The sequence below is a fragment of the Platalea leucorodia genome, assembly GCF_965183815.1.
Source record: "Platalea leucorodia genome assembly, chromosome: 1".
NCBI classification, from domain to species: Eukaryota; Metazoa; Chordata; class Aves; order Pelecaniformes; family Threskiornithidae; genus Platalea; species Platalea leucorodia.
This window is the reverse complement of record NC_138823.1, coordinates 39,150,375-39,170,312: the sequence shown is the minus strand read 5'-3', so window position 1 is coordinate 39,170,312 and position 19,938 is coordinate 39,150,375. Positions and strand designations below refer to the sequence as shown.

The following is a 19,938-nucleotide window of genomic DNA, read 5'->3' as shown; positions in this document are numbered from 1 at the left end:
ATGCACATTTCACAACAGAAAAAGCCCATTATTTTCACTACCCACAACACTTTTTTTTTCATACTAGAAGGAACTATCTTGTACTAAAGTGACCAAAAGAAATTCTTAAAAATTCAGTGATAACAAACTGCAGCCAGCTCTGTGCAGCTGAAGGCTACCAGAAGAGCTTCTCACAGGACAACTTGCTCACAAACTCAGGATGGATTTTGTTAAAGAAGCACTATCTCAGTTTCCAGATGCCCAAACCAAACAAAAAATACTATAATGTCACAAAACTCTTTGTGGCTCAAAAGCCACTTGGACACTTTTAGCAACTATGTGATTAGTTTTGTCATCACAATTACAGAAAATTCACACCCTATGCGGTCCACAGCTGGAAGACAGAAGTCCTTGACTGTGTTCTGCCTCTTATTGCTTGCAAATGAAAAAAGCTCTAAAGCTTCAGCCTTCTCAACCACTGTAACAGAGTACTTTTGCTTTGTATAATTCAATAGAATTATACTTCCCCATCTTTTTTATGAAAGGAGAATAAGCTTCAGATTGCTTTTAAAAGGTTAGCATCCCAGGGGAAAACACTGTATCAGACTCATCAGCAGATGTGATTAAGCACAAGTGTGACAGTTTATGGAAAGAAAAAAAAAGGGTGGGTTTAGCAGAGGACAGTGAGTGTGCCAACTCTGGTTAGCCACATGCAGCCGCTAGCATTACAGACCCAGAAGGAAGTCTGAGAGACAAGTCACTGCTTCACAGTGTTAGGAACATGAAAAAAAAAGTTTGCCTCATGATCAGGGCCATGTGGCCATTATACTTTCACTCAATCCATACAATTCAAATATATGTAATATTGCATATGAAAGGAAACCTAGAATCATGCCCAGCCTTTTAAGCTGTCAACCAGTATGTGTATTCCGATGGAAGTGAAAGTTCTATTTTTAAATAACCTCAGTTACCAACAAGAAGTGGTCTCATCCTCCATGAACTTTTAGGCGATTAAAATTGCATTCCAGATACTGAATTGTAAACTCTTCAAGAATCGATAAATAAAGGCATTTTAACTGTAACAAAACTGAGCTTTGAAATTCTGTTCAAAATATAAAATTAGTACCACATCCCATCCCCCCCCCCCCCCCCCCGAATTAGTAGCACTAAGGCAAGGAAATACTACTATATACTCCGTATCATACCATCAAACCAGAAATTCACATTTGCCTTGGCAAGAAAGTGCTGATCTGTCAAAAAATTTGAGCTTCTGCTCAACTTAGAAGCTCAGGTCCCACTGAAGTCAGAAGGTATTCAAAGGCTTAAAAGGAAGCCATTGCTTCAGCAATTCACTGAATCATGACATAAGGGAAGTCTTATGAACACTAACTAAACTTTCAAGTATTATCCTTTACATGGTGAGGTAAGTCACCATGTAAGGATGGTGAGATGGTGAAGGCAAAGTCCAGCAGAAGCAAAGAACTCACGCATGGTCAGGCTGCACGTCTTTAGCATCAAGATTCACACTCCTTCCCATATGGCCTGGTCTGCCCTACTCGTCGGTAAATGCCATGTGAGCAAACCCGCCTTGAACAGATGCACTAAGCTGGTTCCTCAACCAGAAAGAGCTACCATGGCAATCCCCCCTGCCCCCCAAGCACTGCTGCTACTGCCCGAGGGCTTCTGCAGGCACAGCTGTGTTGGTGAGAAGCAGGACGAATCACAACCCCATCTAATGCAGCCAGGTCGGCAAAACTTTGTTGGTGCTTAAAATGTCACTGAGAAATTCGGTGACTATGACTCTCCCAAAAGCGCCCGTAGCTACTGTGTATTTTCATCCTGCAGAGTAAAAATACAAACCTCCCTCTGCTACAAAATCCAAAGGTGCTTCTTCGTAGAAGCAGGACCACAAACCAGAGCTCTGTTCCCTTTTCAAAAGCCCAAAGCATCAGGATTTGCTGTGATTTTGAACAGTTTTTCTTATGCAAAAGTATTTCAGTTGTTACTGATGTGTTATGAATCACAAAAATGCTAGATCTACACACACAACTTAGAGAAGAGATTATTTCATTTGGCTGTATGCTAAAGCTGCAGAAGCTCTATAGTGTGAGCAAATACCTAAGGTAAAATCCTGGGCTTGCTGAAGTTAAATGGAAAACCTCAACTGTCTAAAGTAAGGCCAAAAAGACATGTCAAACACTGCAACAATACAAAGTCTGGTAAGGGTCTGTTATCACTCGTTAACTGCTTTAACATGAGATTAGGAGAATTAGAGGCCTAAAGGTTAGAAAACGCCAGCCGTAGCACATATTTTATAGGGAGGAAGATAAGCACAGTAAAAAACAAAAGGGACTTGAGATAAAGAAAGAAAATGCTAGACTGAATGACAGAGAAACTGCCAGAAAAATCAAGGAAGACTTAAATGCACTAATTTTTTACTCTGTCTAAAACTGTTGAAAATCAGTTTGATCAGCCAGTCAAGAAGATTACACTGGTGTCAGGGCAATGACAGAATTATATAAATGAAGAGAATAGTGATGGCTCCAATCCCTTCCCTGGGTGAAGGAAGGCGTCCTGCAGAAGGCAGGTGTTGCAGGAAAGGCAAGAAGCTTTCAAGCTACTCTTGACCAAGTTGAAGATAAGAGGGGACTACAGTGTAGCTCAAAGGGAAAGTTTCAAGCTAGACAAAAAAAAAATCCCAATATATCTTGATTTAATATAAACCTAGTGAAATTCATAAAGAGCAATAATTAGAAATTCAATGATTCAGTAAACTCCATTAGGATTCAATATAAATTTTCTTCAAAAGCCAGAACACAGGCCTACCTGGGACTCATGGAGGCTGTCCACTCCTAGGCACGTTTGACTAACAGCTGCCATCTCATTCTTGGAGCTTGAAATTCATTCAGTCATATTTTCTTAGGAAGTTCATAAAACTTAATACCATCCTCATGCTGAAAATAATGATCCTGGGGAAAGGTGAGTGCATAGGTTGATGATCAGTATACTGAACAAGACCTGGGGAAGAAGATGGATACAAATGGATAACTGAAGGAGCTACCATGAGCCTTTTGGAAGGACAAAGTGTTGAAGTCCCTGCCCCTTAGGTCTGCAGAAGCAGCAGGCTCCCAGCATGAGCTGAGCTGTACAGAAGTGATGATAAGAGGATGAAGTGGGATGGGAAGAGATCAGCTGCAACCACAGGACAGGGCAGGAGGTAGGATGAAATTTCTCTTCCTGCTGCATGTTACCCATCTTAATTTCCTCTTTCATTCTCCCTGCTACTGACTGGAGATGCACTCCATCACAACCTGCTTTCGGGTTCCATCCCATCAATTGAGAAATAAATCCCACACAAGAACAGAGGGGAAATAAAGGGCAATTAGAGGCACTGGACGTTAAGGAGTCACTCACATCTGCTGACAGCTATGTTGAGGATCCAGGCGGAATTGCCAGGTGACTTACCAACAAAAGCGCTTAATTTTTTTATTGTCATTTTGTCTACGAAAAATCCCCTTACAGGTTCCAGTGTGATAAAAGCAATTAGCAAAACCCACTCAAATGAAACAAAGAAGGGTCTCATTAGCCTAGCTTACCCCCTGAGCAGAGCAATGGGAATTCATGAGGACAGCTCCTATACAGCACAGTGAATTTTGTGAACAGTGAAAAAAGCAAACTGAGAAATCAGAAAAAAAAAGCATTCTAATACCTAGCGGAAAAAAGGGATGATACAAAATATAAAGCCTGCTGAAAGACCAGAAAGTGATAAATACAGACTTTACCCTTTACTGACATAAATCTAGCTTTACCCACCAGACAAATTCTGCAGTCAGGTTATAATGATTATCAGCAGAATTGCAGTAGGGCCCAAGGACCTTATTTATATTACGGAATCCAGCTGTCCTGGTTGCTTTCCATTTATAGAGCAGTTTTGAGAAATTTAGCGTGCAAAGTCATGTTTATTGAGGCCTCTTTGACGAGCTCAACCTTGGAAAATGAAAGAGATGTCCATATTCTGTACTGACTTGCAGTAAAATTCATAGTTTGGCTGACAATTAACTGATTTGAACCTTCCACAATCTTGAGAAATTAACTGACTGCCATGAGCAGGAAAGACTTTCCACTACCTTGCTGCCTTTAAGGAGATGATTTGATATTTGCCACAAAAAGTAAAAAGAAGCATCTGAAACAGCAGGGCTGAATCTGTAGCTATATCTGATCAGTGTGCCTGGGACTAAATAGGATACCAGAGGCACGAATGGTCATGGGTGGTAATAGCAGGGATTTTGTCACCCAGAGCCTTGGGTCCTGCCCACTGGGAAAAGCTATGGGGGATGGCAATGCCCTGCACACGTGGGAGACCTAGGGTAGCCTTCACTTTAAAAGCCACCATCATCATAGCACACACCGGGATTTCCATCTTTCTGCCATCTCCAACATTGCAGTCCTTCACCAAAAACTGAGCCCCATGTGAATTCTTTAATTCAACGGCTGAGGGATCAAAAGCATATCTCTCTTGGACACTCCTAACACCACCAATTACCTACAAAGTTACAACTATAAGCATACTGTGGGGGTTTTTTTCCACATGGTCTGATGATAGAAACCATCTGACATTCCAAATCAGCACATTATATTTGTGCTGAAAACAATTACAAGAGAAATCTTCCTGGGCTTTCATTTTGATGAAATGAACCTTATCACTACAGTTGCTTTATCCCTCATGTTTCTATTGCACACAGCGCATTTGAGTGTCTGGAACTGCTGAACCACAAGTTGGAGGCATGAAATCACACACATACCTGGCTCTTAAACAATAGTCTCAGAGGTACTATTATAAAAAAGATACACTGAAATGGTGTGCAAAACAAAACAAACAAGATTTTATTAATGTCTAAGCAAAAAAATGAAGCATTAGTTCATCTGGTCCCATCTGAATTATCTCTGTTTTTTATAGCCTTGGCTAAAAAAACTGGCTGCTCTTCTCCTTTTTCCCAAAAGCATGCAAGCATGCAATGCAGAGACTACAGAGCAGCAGCAGGCAGTATACATACATTGGTCCACACAAATGTTCTTGGCGTGGAGAGAAACGATAGACAGCAAGTTGCTTCACTCCACACTAACTTGCCATCAAGGCACAATTAAAGATGTGTCAGATGAGCTTGCCAGCACCTTTAAGCAGGTATTTATTTGCAACAGCAGTATTCCATACTTTGAACGGGAGATGTCCTTATTTGTTAGTTTTGGATGCCATCTTAGGCTGTCTTTCATCACTTCTAACTAAATCTTTTCAATGTTTAAAAGGACACACGCATCCACTTACGAGATTGAATTCACCCCCCTTTCTTAAAGTGAAGCAGAATGGTAAGAACAGCCTATGGGATAAGCACTGGACTACTCATCACTCAAAGGAAAAAGGAAACCAAAGGCAGGACATCCTTCTGTGCACAATTGTGCTGAAGCACAATTTAACATAGCTGATGCAGGAGACACTGCAATGGCCTAGGCTACGCAGGAGATAAGACTGGATGGGTCACAACAACTGTGCTTTATTGGATATCTGTTCCTGAGGGCAACACACGAAGGTATGTCTTATTTTTGCAAATGAGATCACGAAGCCAGGAAGCCTGAACTTTCTTTTGAGCCCAACAGATCTCAGCATTGTCTATTTTAGCTTCTTACCACCGCAGAGCCAATAGGAGCAGTATGCACAGTTTTATTTTAAAGTCTTCATAACAACAGGTTTTTAAGGCTCTAAATTTATTATCGCTGATGTGGTTCTATCTGAGGAAGTCCACAGGTTATGAAAAAAATCCCTGTTCTCGTAATGTGGTAATATCAAGTAAGATCTAGCAGCATTTTCACTACACAGGATGCAAGAAACTAAACAGCTTACAGAAAAAAAAAAAAAACTGACTCATTCACATATGCAAGATTTCTTTGAAGCTTAATTAGCATTTTTGTATCTTAAAGCAGCAGTGCCAGAAATTCAACTGTCTGTTCAACCACAAACCAGACATTACGCAAGCAGCTGTTTCCCAAGCCACTGAACACTGACACACATGGGGAAATTCTCCTGTCCTGCTGTGAACAATTCTGTGCCACTCCTTAGCAGCAACAGATAGTTTAACCTGGGTCTAAAGGATATTACGTGCAAGCTGCTAGGACACAAACTTCAAATTTCCCTCATTTGGTCCTCAGAAGGAGCCCAGGCTCTGAACCCGGCTTGTTGCACTTCAGGGGCTGGACATGAATCTCCATCGGTCACATATGCTCTGCTGGCAACTGTTACTGAAAAGCCCAAACATCCTTGGTATACTGTCATGCATTGTAAGCTTAATTTCATCATCAGATACACACGTCTAAGTCCTACTTCTGTTGAATCAGAATCTTTCAGGCATGCATTTAGGGTTAAAAAGAGCACCACGTACAAGCCTGTCCTCCCAGTACTTTCATTTTTCCTCCCTGTTTTGCCCAAATATCAATTCTGCAGGTTCATCATGTTTTACAATTGGTTCTTGGATGACTCCTGAACTGAGAGACATTTTCACTTCTCGTACAGCTACACAGCTGCTCTTTTTTAAACGGGAATCGCACACGAGCATTGCAGTGCGTGCTCTGGCAACATGCCTCGCCCTCAGCTGTAGGGCTTGGAAATTTGCTATTTAAGCAAAACAGTTACCATGCTGAAAACTAACCTAGACATCTGAAACTCTTTAAAAAAATTTGAAAAAAATCCCATCCAACAAAATAACAGAAGTTTTCAAAAGGAGTAAGGAAGAAACACATAGTCCACTGGAAACATTTTACATATACTGGTACCTACTGAAACAACAGCAAGCCTTCCAGAGAGGCTTCTTCTGTCTTAATGAAGTGTAAGTGGTCTGAGATGGGTGAATATCACAGATCAATTCCTGAACAACTGAAGGAAAAAAATTATACCTTGTCATCAATCCGCTATTTGAGCTATTTTCAGGGAAGCTTCCCAAATGTGACTCCCAAAGCTTTTCATGCTGAAAAACCAGCTGGAGAGAATTAGGATGGCTATGATCTATCACACACCAGAAGCTCTGGAGAGGAGCTACTGTAACCTAAAAAACCATGCCAGCACTGAAGAGGAAAACATGGAGCAGTACTTCCCAGCTAGGGAAGCGATGACCAAATGCTACAGCAGCATCAGTTGAGTGGACCAGCAGTGGAAGTCACTCAAATTCTCTCCGAAGAGATACCAGCAACTGTCCTTCCTTCGGTAAGCATTCTGCTTTTGTTAACCAGATTAAATGAGAGTAACTGAAAATACTTTGATTTTCCTTGGGGCCCTGTTAGAAAGTTGGAGACCATCCCTCTGAAGCTTTCAAAGACTACAGTATTACACCATGACAAAAGGGAAAATCCACCCTTCTGCTGGCATGCATACAAAGAGAGAGTACAAAAAGACTGAAATACTGACTTCTCAGGAACTTCATTTTAATCACCAATTCTCCATCAATTCTCTCTACTGTGCTTTAACAGCAGTAGTTTGTCTTGTTGAGGAATATACAGGTTCCTTTTAGCTTTGTTTTTTGTTTTTTTTAAAGTAACTACTGCCAGAGCTAATAATGGCAGAACTTCTGCATTCTCACACAGTGTTGAAATGAGACCATTATTTTTTTCCAAATACTACATCACTTAAAAAAGTAATGAAAATGTGGCAATTTTCTATGATCATCTTTTCAACATATCATTCAAAAATTTCGCATTTTGTTCAATCTTTTTAGGTCAAGCAAGTGACATAAGAATTTGTAATGACCACTCAGGAACAATCTGGGGAAGGGCTTTCTGAGAAGCAAGGATCTGGGGTGAGGTTGGGATTGAGGTGAGCCAGCCACTAAGCGGTTTGCTGATTTTTCTGGGGATCCACAAGAAATCAAATAGGCAACCACACTTAGCAGTGCTGCACTCTGTCTTAGCCATCAGTCGCGGATTGACTCATATAAACAAGAACTCCATGGGTGCAGAGCGAGGCTGTCAGCAAGCAACAAGAGTAGCTTGTGACAAACAGGCACAGGCTCTCCGACAGGTCCCTGGGATGCCATGGGCCAGGAAGGAGATGCTTCTTCAACTTCCCGCTATGGACATGAGCCTGCAACATGCAGTGTTGCAATCTGGGTTTTCACTGCAGCGTCAGAAAGGGACAGCTGTGTGACAGACAGGACACACTTCTAACATCCCATTTTAGCTTCATTTTGCTCGTCTGTTCTTTCTTCACGTGCCTCCACAGGGCTTGAGCAGGCCACACTCTCAGGACACCATGCAATACTCTCCCAAATTAACAGGGACGCATCCATTGCATTCAGCTAGAACCTCCTACTGTCAGTCAGGCCTGCAGTATGAAGGAGAACATTTTTTTAAGAACATTAGAATATTGCTTAGGAAACTACAAGATTAAATCACGAGAAGAACAACCATAGCATTTTTCTGCTGATTTGAATTACGAATAGAAAGTACGAGCAGTTAAGAGGAAACAAGATATGTTCTATATGAGAGCCAAGATTTTTTTTCCTGACATGTGCCAAACAAGGAGAAGAAACAGAAGAATCTGGCACCATTAAAAACAGTTTGTGGAGAAAGGAACTGAATATCTACAGCCAAGCTCCATGTGGTTTGTAAAGAGGAAACTTTTGTTTTATGGGACTCTCAGTCAGCCAAAATTCTCCCAGACGGCGTGCAAATGGATATTAGCCTAAAAACCTACACGCATCTTGTAGAAAGATCAGTAAATGGTGGGGAAAGAAAAGGAACACTACTGAAGTTTTAAATCAGAATTCAAAATCTGCCTCATGGTTGAAAAAGTTAGTTTACCAGACAGCTACAATGTCATGTATGGTAAGTGTGTTGGAAAGGAAAGGCAGCAAGTTAAAGCACAAAACTAGAAGTCAGGAAAATGAGTTCCAACCCTGGCTCTACTACCAAGTAGCTCTATAAAACTTGGATAAAAGAGAAAAAGACTGCCAACTTAACTGTGAGATTTTCCTTAACTTCATATAGTGTATTAACATTGCACTTATGCTGTTTCTTTTAGCTTCTATATTTCCCCCACTCCCTGGCATTACGATGCACTAAGTTAAGTAAGTGACTAGATGGAGTACTGAGAACAGTTATACTACTACACTAAAACAAGCTCTGACCAACTTCTTAATCAAAATACTTGACTGAAAAAAAACCCAAACAATTTTATGTGGGAGCATAATTCTCATAATTGAGCAGAACACTAAAGCAGCTGACATCATCCACCAGCTTAGCTGAATATTGTGAAAAACTGTGGCACTTCTGGCTTAAAGCAGTAACTAGAACTTGTACTTCAGCATACAGGAGAAAGGCAGTGGGCAGTCAACAGTTCGTCAGCACACGTTGAGTGGTCATACCATGGGAGAATTTTTTTCATCTTCTCTGGCAACCATCAGAGTGCCCTGTGAAGCATTCGGCTGCTTTATCTGTACACCATGAGGAGACCACATTGACCTCCAATTTACAGCGGGGGAACTGAGGTGGAGTCTGCAGGCAAGACTGCAAGCTCGGGAAGCACGCGGGTCCCCGCATCCCCCTGAAGTCCCTCCTGGCTGGGGGAGTCGGAGGCCCAGGTAGCTCTGTGGGTCAGGACTCCAGTCTGTCCTGCAGTCGCCTGACAATGTAGCTCTCTAGTTGTATCACCAGCGATTAAAACACATTAGGTGGCAAATTTTGCCATCGTGCTTAAAGGAGAAGTAGTTAATATCTCCTGTAAGAGGATACTGGGATTAAGATTTGCCCCTTCGTGCCTTCCTTCACACCAGCCTTTATATGTAACGTTTCAGCTAAGATCTGCCAACTAGCGTGCTTTCCTCCTCTAAATAAAGTAGCAAGCATGAATCTCATTTTTGAAGCAGTCTGTATTTGCTTGGGTTTTCCTCATTCATACCTTTAGGACTATCAACTTGGAGGAGGGGCAGAAGGGTTAATCGTTCATACTTTCTGTAAGCTATGTGCATTTGTGTACAGTGCTGTAGATGGATGCTCCATGCTTCATGTTGCACTGAAATAAAAAAAAAAAAAGAGCTGAAAGTAATTCCCTTTAATTCTTGGCCTTTAATTTTATTTCCTCCAAAGAACAATGAACAGAAGCAAGCAAAAGCAAGCATTTCAAGGGGGAAAAAAAAAAAGAAATAAAAAGATTACAGGCATTTTGCACAAAAAAATGGAAGGAAAAACCACTGTAAAAGTAAAAACCATTGTATTTTTGTGAGAAACCTGAAGCCAGAAGTTCTTATTGGCACTAAAAATATCTCCACACCACACACACACACATTTACCAGCATGGCATCTACTGATGGGTTCTGGATGCTAAGGAAGACGAGACCAGGTACAAACTAAAACTCAACAACCCCCGACAAAGCAGGTCAAGGAAACTGGGAGGGAAGGGAAACTGTTGCTAGGTGGCAGTGTACCTTAAGCAAAGAATACTGTAAATCATAGATTATTGGAAAAGTTCATTATCTGCTAAAAGTGGTGTCATCTTCAGTGTCATCTTCAAAGCCTTGGTAGGAAGCAGAACCCAAGATGTACATGATACATGGACTACATGTCAGAAGGATGAGAAGCAGTGCTGAAAAGAAATAAGAAAAACTTGTCCTGAGACACGCTATTGTGCAAGACCCATAATGTAACAGCTCTCCAGGTCTATTAGTGCCGTAAGAGAACTCAGAAGTCAGTGAACTGAGTCTTGTGCATCTTGAGAAGGCTATGGTTTTGCTTACTTTGTTTTATTCGACCTTCACTAAGCTCTTACCAGAAGAAGCAAGCAGAGGACTAAGCTTCCACCATATCTTGGCACAGCAGCGAACAGTTGACAGAAAACCCAAGTGTGGTGGTGAGAAAGAAAGGTTTCTTAAGGCTACTTAAGAAACAGAACTGTTACTTTTCTGCTGTGAACAGTTTCAGTCTTCAGTCCTAATCTTTTCAGAGTGGAGTAAAAGTGGACAATGACATTAAACAAAAGGAGGTCATGAAAACACACGCAGTCCCTAGAACTCCAACCAAAAGGATGGAGAAAAAGGCCTCTGTAGAAAGCCAAGGTAAGAAGGGAGAGGCTAGATTTTTCTGGTATCCTTCTATCTGTCCTTCCTGATGTTCCCTCCAACAGAAAACTACCTTAACATATTGCCTAAATTAGCAGAAGTGGTAAAAAAGACAGGCTGATGACATCTTGTGAACTACAATTCACTTGGTAAGAGAGCTGTTAGCAAGCTCACAGCTTGTCACAGAGAAGGATAAGATGTTCTTGAAGGCAAAGACGAAATCTATATTCTTTTCAACAATATCTATCTGGGTTCAAGAGAGCAATTTTTTGGAAAAGTATCTTAGATGAATGCAATTGCATAGGTTGGAGGTATTTTAGAGGACAAAGTAAAAGAGAAAAATAAAGGACACTTTGCTCCAACAAGCCTTTAAATCCATAACTCAGGCCATAGCAAAATCCTTTCTGAGAAATTTATCAAGTAATTCTTCTTATGTTGACTTTAATCTACAATTATACTGTTTAATTTTTTTTTATACCATGTTCTGACACATTAGAAACTGGTCAGAAATAATGTATTAGAACTTAAGTGCCCGTATAACCCAGAATGGGAATTCCTATACTGCTATACAGTAAAACCCACACAGGTTACACATGCTGTATATTGTATCATTCCTTGTAAGCAATCTTGACTGTGAAGCCCATTCATAATAATTAAAATGCCAACCTATAGAGCTGCAGAGGGAATAATTTTTACAAACCTCTTCATCGGTGTAGCTCACATAGGACATGTGTTAACTTTCCAAGCAGACATAAACCTCTTATGACTATTTCCAGGTTGCGTCTGTGTCTTCTTTATCTGACAAACCTTGGGATGCAAACCTCAAGACTGCAGGATCCAGTTTCAATGGATAAATACGGACGCAACAATCTTTGTTCCACTTCTCTCCACTGTTCCCTTCCCCAAAGCCAGTGGTTTGAATTTGTGGTCAGCCTGAGCCTCTTCCCCTGCCTGGTAATTTGCAGTGTCTGCCCAGCAAGGAGGGAGGCAGAGAGCATCCCAGCCTTGTCCCCAATCTCTCGGTTACAATTTGTGATCGTTTTCAGTCATGAACATGCAATAAACACTAGCAGCCAAAAGTAAACATCAATTTGAGCAAGAAAAAATGGAATAATACCACACCTATAGAAGCCAAGCCCTGTTGACCTCGAGGGCCCTTCCCTGACTTGGGCAGCATTGCTGCTGGGAGACGAGCAGGAGTTGGCTTCACCTGCCATCTCGCCTCCTGCTCTGTGAGACTGTGCATGGCTCGTGGAAAAACAGTTTGAAAACAAAATAAACATAAAGCTGGGGCTGACTTAGTCATTCTATGAAGGCAAAAGAGAGTAATCTGCACAATCTCCAGGCTATGAAGTCATCAGGTTTTGCCATAGCAGAAATACTTTCACGTGGCGGCACAAAGGAAGCGCTCTCTGGAGAAAATACATTCCCCAGCAAACAGCCGAGATAGACTTTTCTTCATTAACCAGTAAGAGGGAGATCTTTCTGCAGCATACAGAAGGCAATGAGCCTCATTTGACATTGAAGTTTAACTCAAAATAAAATTTTCTGTGATTAAGGAAACTTTTGTTCTACTTCTGTTTCTTCACCATCTGTGATACGAAACCTGGCAAAGACTCCAATTAGTTTCCTTTGTGTTATTACTGCCACCAGCACTCAAATGATAAACATTTATAAAAAAGGAAATTCCTCTTCCTTTCTTTGCTGTCTCCAAAGAGTAGATGTAAATACTTTAATAAGAAAACCTGTACTGAACTCAACCTGAAACCTGGTAACTCCGGACTACCCCAACTGCACTACAGAAAAAGGCAACGGCAGATTAAGGCAATACAACACCTCTTCTGACAAAATCTTTTCTCCGGTAATGAGCACTCAGCCTGAGAGGAATGAAGCACAAGCACCTCAGACCAAGAAAGGCGAAATCCTGCAATACCTACTTAAGGAGTATCAGGGATGGATTTGGGGAGTTTTCTTCTCTGGGACATACAAACCGTTGTTATGCTCCTGGACACGTAACTCTCAGAGCCACGTAGGTGGTTGTGCTTCGCCTCAGTCGAGCAGGAGAGAGGCATTATCGGGTAAAACAAACTTACCGAACTCTGAAGAGCAAGTTAACACTTAGCAGCATATAGTTACTTACTTAAACTCTTCATTTATATATACAGACATTTGACTACTGTTGGTATCCTAGATGGAACCCACACGTAGATGTTAAGATGTTAAATTTTATTATCTTGGTACCTTAAGCACAACAATCCCCTTATACAGAGTTTGCACACTGGTACAAGCATACCAAGATTAGGGCAACATATTAATTTCTATGAAAACACGTGCATAGGTGAAGTAGTGACATGTTTTCTTGCATAGACAAGCTCTACAAAACTAGAATTGTTTGCGTTTCTGTCCAAATGGGTGTGATCCATGACCAGGAGTACAACCTTGACTTTGGCATTTATTGACGCAGTAACCTGCCAACAGCCACTATGTCAACATGTTCCCAAATGTTTTTTGTGGATTCCTGAGGAGGGTAGCCCCCCCTGCTGCTGGGTTTGTTAGATTCAAATAAGAGAGAGGGAAAGAAGACATCTGACACGTGGAGGATACATGGGGATGGATAAACAGATAAGGGTCAGAGAAGCAAGGGGAGATCACAAACTTGCACCAAATCTGAAGAGCATGAACTAGGCCTTATCCCCATTTTTTAATCCACTGCACCCTTAGCATGGCTTTTCTTCCTGCAGATCAGAAATGGCTGCTGAAGGCAGCCAGGCTGCTGCCAGGCATCTCTCAAAAGCATGCACAATTTCTTTTCTTCCTTTATGCTAAAAAAAATAAACAATAATTGCATGTTTTACTGGAGCAGGATAGCACTTCTACACCAGCAACTTATGCTGAGGACTGTACTACACAGAGGTTGATGGGGTTTTCCACTTTTTATTTCCAGTTGCTTGCACGCTGATGCTTTGTAAACTTCTTTGAGAAGCACCACAGGATTAAAAGAAGTAGTTTATTTATCAAACAACAGTTTGGTTTTTTGGGGAAAACAGTATGCCTTCTTGCTGAGGCCTCCTGTATAGTTATCATTCTGTTGTGGCACAAATGTCCATATAGACTCTAAAAAGCTGACTTAAAAAGCTCTACAGCCACGAGGGTTATGAAAGTAACTCAAAATGGGTTCTTTGATCCTTTTTGCCTATCACTGACATCTGGCCAAAGACTTTAGAAAGAGCTTTGCCTGTTTCCATTTTCAAAAATTCAGCCCATTACAATTCTACTAGAATTTCTACTAATCACAGGCACAATTTTATAGCATGGCTGAGCCAGTACAACTGCTTCTAACCCTCAAATGACACACAATCCCATTTGGCCTGACCGTGTCCTCACTGCTCCCCTTTGTTTTCTGTGCTGACCTCCTTTAGGGAGCTAAAGTTGCAGGAAACAAAACCTATCAAAAAAAAGTAAATAGTTTTTCGCAGGTTTAACTCCCAGAACCAGCTCACGGGGTCAGATAAGCAACAGGGAGGAGGAGGAGTGACCAGTTGAGCAGCTGCTATCCACTCAGTAAGCTGAGCTGAAACATGAAGCTGCATCCTAAGCTACTCTGTCAAGTAGTTTGTGTTACGGGATGACCCCACTTGAACATTGGAATGGATGTCTTCCACTTAAGGGATGGATTGGGCTCTCTAACTCAAATCACATTAATAATGGTTCCAAAACAGACATCATGGAAATAATCCATCTCTGTTTACAGTCAGTGACCAGATGCCTTCTGGGATCAAAACAAGAATTTTCACTGTTTTTCTCTGTTATTTGATTCATTTTATACACGGTCCCAAAGTTAGGGTTATTGGTCTAAAAACTGCCAGACTGACTTTCTGACTCTTTTCTAGAGGCTAGTACTGCAATTTCTTTTTTGCATTTGTATGTCTACACCTTCCAAAAATAACTTTCAATGATTAGGAATAGTAATTGTTTACTATTTAGAATTAAATTTAATATTTGCTATGCATTTCATCACGCAATTTAAAAAAATAAGCAAACAGTACAGTACATACTGATCCCTCCCCTTCTTCACTCCTCCTCCATCAAGCCTTTACACACGTCTATCCATCAGCTGCGCAACAGACACTGAAGAGCATCAAGTGTTGGCAACACAAGTCAAAAATACCCGGGAAAAGGTTAGCATATAAAGAAACAGGTGTTGTTCAGACAGAAAGAATAGTTCCAGACAGTTGTTTCCCCCAAAAAAACCTGCAACTTCTACTTAAAGTGTCCCAAAACTTGCGTGTACCTCCTGTGAAGTTTTAGATCATATAGTTGAAAGAAACTAAAGGCAACACCGTGAGAGACACTAAAAAAAGTCACCGAAAGGTCCATGACCCGAGTCCAGGGGCTTTGCCAACACCGCTGCCAGCTACCCATCACGCAGAAAGCAGCAGCGGAGGGCCGATGTTGCAACCCAGCAGCATTTGTCCACTTTGCCTCCGCAGACAAGGTCAGCGCACCTTGGACTCCGCGGGAAGGCTGCCAAGTCCCGCACAGGGTCTCTTTTGCTACACCCGGCGCACAGGTGATGCCCAGGTTTTTAGCAGACCTGAGGGTGACTGACATTCACGTGCCAGGGGCCAGGCTACGGGCTTCGTGCACCCTTCTTTCGGAGCATGGGCTTCCACCCAGCCCCGCGCGGCGAGAGCAGCCGCCCCGGGCGCTCCCAGCACCCACGTGCGAGCGGCGGCCCCCACCCGCCGGCCAGCAGAGGAGCCGCCGCCGCCGCCGCCCGCGGCCCCGCACCGCCCCCGCTCTCCGCTCTCCCTCGCCTCCGGCCGCCGCGCCGCAGCCGAGCGGAGCGGAGCGGCGCCGGAGCCCCGCCGAGCACCGGCCGCCCGGGGCGCCGCGGCCGCCGCGCTCGCCCCAGCCGCAACGAGGGGCCGCGGGCCGCCATCCCCCGGGGCCCCACCGCCCCCGGCCCGGCGGGGAGGCGGCGGCGGCGGGCGCTGATAGGGCTTCCCGGCGCGGAGGGGCTGGGCGGAGGGAAGCGCGGCCCAATGCGCGGCTCGGCTCCCGCCTCGCAGCCCCGCTCCCCCGGCGCGGCCGTGAAGGAATGCGGCGGCCGCCCCCCGCCCCGCCGCCCCGGTACCTTTTCCTCCTGCAGAGCACGCACACGGCCCAGAGGAGCAGGGCGGCGGCGGCCGCCCCGCCGTAGGTGCCGAGCTGCAGCGCGTCGGGGCCCATGCCGGCAGAGCCCGCCTCGGTGGCCGCTGGTGCCTCGCCGCCGGCGCGGAGGAAAGTTTCCCCCGTCCTCCCGGTCCCTGCAGGCGAGGCGCCCGACCGGCCGGCCCTCCCCGCCCACCCCGAGCCCAGGGGGCTGGGTTTGGCTGCTCGGAGCCGGACTTGGCGAGAGGGCCCGGTGCGACCCGGCCGGCTCCTCCCCGGGGAGCGCTCGGCGCGGGGAGGGTCGCCCCCGCGGCCTCCCGGCGGCGGCGGGAAGCCCCGGCCTTCGGCTTGCGGGGAAAGGCTCCGATGCGGCGGCAAGGTCCCAGGATGGAGACCGGGGAGGGGGGTCCTGGGGTCACCCCACCGCGCCGGAAAGCGGCCCCCGCCCTCCGATCCCCTTCAGCCCTCCCCGCACCCCGGGAGGGGCTCGGTGTCCCCGCAGACCCGGCCTCGGGTGGCGAGGCGGCGGTGGCAGGTCCCCAGGGCGAACAGTGCTAGGCTTGGGCAGGTAGCGGCTTTGGCAGCCCCTTGACCTCCACTTGGTTTTGGTACAAACACCCGATTTGTGTTCACTGCTTAAGAGCAAGACGACACCCTACCATCTTCATAAAACTTAACCTGAGGTAGGATGAATGAGATACGAATAGTGAAGCTTGGCTCTTGACGTTGTGCTGCATGAGAAGAAGCCAGATCCAGTCTTCCCAGTCCTTCTACCGTGCCAGCCCCTCTGGCGTGTTACAGAGAAGGACGAGAGAACGCTTGGCAAGGAAGCTGGTGAAGGGTCTGGAGCACAAGTCTTGTGAGGAGCGGCTGAGGGAGCTGGGGTTGTTTAGTCTGGAGAAGAGGAGGCTGAGGGGAGACCTTATTGCTCTCTACAGCTGCCTGAAAGGAGGCTGTAGCGAGGTGGGGGTCGGTCTATTCTCTCAAGTAGCAAGTGATAGAACGCGAGGAAACGGCCTCAAGCTGCACCAGGGGAAGTTTAGGTTGGATATTAGGAAAAACTTCTTCACCGAAAGGGTGGTCAGGCATTGGAAGAGGCTGCCCAGGGAAGTGGTTGAGTCTCCATCCCCAGAGGTATTTAAAGGAAGGTCAGACGTGGTGCTTGACATGGTTTAGTGGTGGACTTGGCAGTGCTAGGTTAACGGTTGGACTTGATGATCTTAAAGGTCTTTTCCAACCTAAACGATTCTAAGAGGAGGAGGTGAGACACCAAAAACTGAGGCAATGGAGAGATGCCCAGCTTGAGGAAGCGGGATGGGGTGAAGTGGGGCAGAGGTCCAGGGAGTTTGGCAGGGCAGGGGGCTAACAAAATACCAGGACAGCAGCAGTACCTTATAGCTCCGCTGCCGTTTGGTGCAGGCGCACTCAGAAACATTGCTATGATGTAAGATACCGTTCAATGCAATTTCACGCTGAAAGATGGAGTAAAATGCTCCAGTTTCTGGAACTGTGGTTTGGTTGAATGCTGACAGACAGAAGTTCACGTACCCTACTCATTCTCAGCTGCATGCAGTATTGCAAATTATGTTTTTCACAATATTTGGTGGTTTATGTATTCCTTTCATCTTGGAAACAAGTTGTACAACACTCAGTTTTCTGAACTGACCTGCTATAAGTTTTCTCTGAATTGTAGAGACCCAAATATATCTTACCAGATAAAAAAGCCAGTTAGCTAAAAACCTTTCTGACTTCAGCAGATCTCATCATTTTTAGAGGCCTGACTCACATCTGAGGGTTTGCAGTTGGCAGCGCTGTGTCTTCTTCCTCAAACATTCCTGTTGATTTCAGTGAAATACTCAAAAGTGCCATTGTATTAATCAGAGAAAATCTAATTAATGTGCCTCACATTTGAGTGTCTCAGAATTGGGTCACTACTGCTTAAAACCCTCAGCTGTCCCTGCTGAGATAAAAAAATCAGATACCCTTGTTGTGCAATACGATGCATGGAGGGGAACCATAAGAGAAACTAACGTTTTACTGGTAGTTCTGTAGGGCTTTTTACAGGGAGCTAGTTGAAATCCCCAGCCTGGGAATCCCAAGGGGTTTCTTAGCTACTAGTCCTGTTAATTCTTGGAAAAGAAGTAATTTAGGACTGATAAGCATTGCACTGTAAGACATCACACAGTGTAAAATAGTACTCATTTTACAAATGACCTCTGCTGTGAAAGTTTAGTGTTTCACTTCAATATAGTGAGAAATAACTGTCCACATACAATTAAATAGCTATGGCAGCTAGAGCAAGGCCTCATCCAGATTCAAAACATCAAAACATCAAGAAGATCACTGTAGTTCTGGCAGAGGGTGTGAAGAGGGTTACATTTTTTAGTTTGCACTTTTCATATTTGCTGAAAGTTACTGTCTCAGATCAACTGCAGATGAAAAAAAAAACCCTACCCCACACACCAAAAAGCACCACCACACCACAAGCAAGACTGTTATTTTAAAATACAGGGAACACAACCTGAAAGGTCCTAAGCACCCTAAGAGTGCTGTGTACTCTTCTGTGTCAACCCTTTGTCCTGGTTTCAGCTGGGATAGAGTTAATTTTCTTCCTAGTAGCTGGCATAGTGCTGTGTTGTGGATTTAGTATGAGAATAATGTTGATAACACACTGATGCTTTAGTTGTTGCTCAGTAGTGTTTATACTAGCTAAGGACTTTTCAGCTTCCCATGCTCTGCCAGGTGCACAAGAAGCTGGGAGGGGACACAGCCAGGGGGGCTGACCCAGACTGGCCAAAGGGCTATGCCATACCGTATGCCATCATGCCCAGTATGTAAACTGGGGGGAGTTGGCCAGGGGGCAGCGATTGCTGCTCAGGGACGGGCTGGGCATCGGTCTGTGGGTAGTGAACAATTGCATTGTGCATCACTTGTTTTGTATATTCTTTTATCATCATCATCATCATCATCATCATTATTATTGTTATTATTATTATTATTATTATTGTTATTATTTGCCTTCTTTTTCTGTCCTATTAAACTGTCTTTATCTCAACCTGCGGATTTTACTTTTTTTCCCTGATTCTCTCGCCCATCCCACTGGGGGAGGAGAGGGTGAGCAAGCGGCTGTGTGGTGCTTAGTTGTTGACTGGGGTTAAACCACAACACCCTTTAAAAAGCCCAAGAGGATGGATCAATTCTCCTCAACTAGTAAAGGAATCTCAAAGAGTTAGAAGCCCAAACCTGTTGAAGTTTGATGCCTTATATATAGTATGAACTGCCTTGATGCGGATCCAGCTGGATGGTATTTGCACATAACGTACAGTTAAAACTATAATAGAGATATCTGTACTTATTGGTGTCTCAGCTAACTGGGGAAAGAAGGTGAGGCTGAGCCGTCCCCTTTAACATAGCTGTAGCAGAAAAGAGGATTTTTTTTTCATTTTCGGGAGGTGAAAGCCTAGTCTTATAGTGATATTGTCTCATGTTGAAAAATGACTCTTAAGAATTGGAGGGATTTTCAGTTTCAAGCTATCATGAGATCTTTATGGAGCTCTCGCTGCGGCATGGTCGTAAAGAGAAAGAATGCAAATGCTGTTATATTTGGAAAAGGATAATGTTACTCTCCAGCTGGATACAACTGTGTCCAGTTGTTATCCTTACTGGTGGGGTGTAATTGCTGTTGTTCCATAACAGTAGTATTGGCTCCTTG

General features: G+C 44.0%; 1 protein-coding gene across 1 annotated transcript in view; it reads right to left on the bottom strand.

Moving 5' to 3' along the window:
* The window catches only part of CYP7B1 (cytochrome P450 family 7 subfamily B member 1), a gene marked incomplete at both ends in the record, with an annotated part of 123,754 nt that extends 107,450 nt beyond the window's left edge, over window positions 1–16,304 (bottom strand). The window contains one exon of the mRNA XM_082315981.1: window positions 16,210–16,304. Within this exon, the coding sequence (XP_082172107.1) occupies window positions 16,210–16,304 (95 nt within the window). The remainder of the gene's footprint in view (window positions 1–16,209) is intronic.
* Between the last annotated feature and the right edge of the window lie 3,634 nt (window positions 16,305–19,938).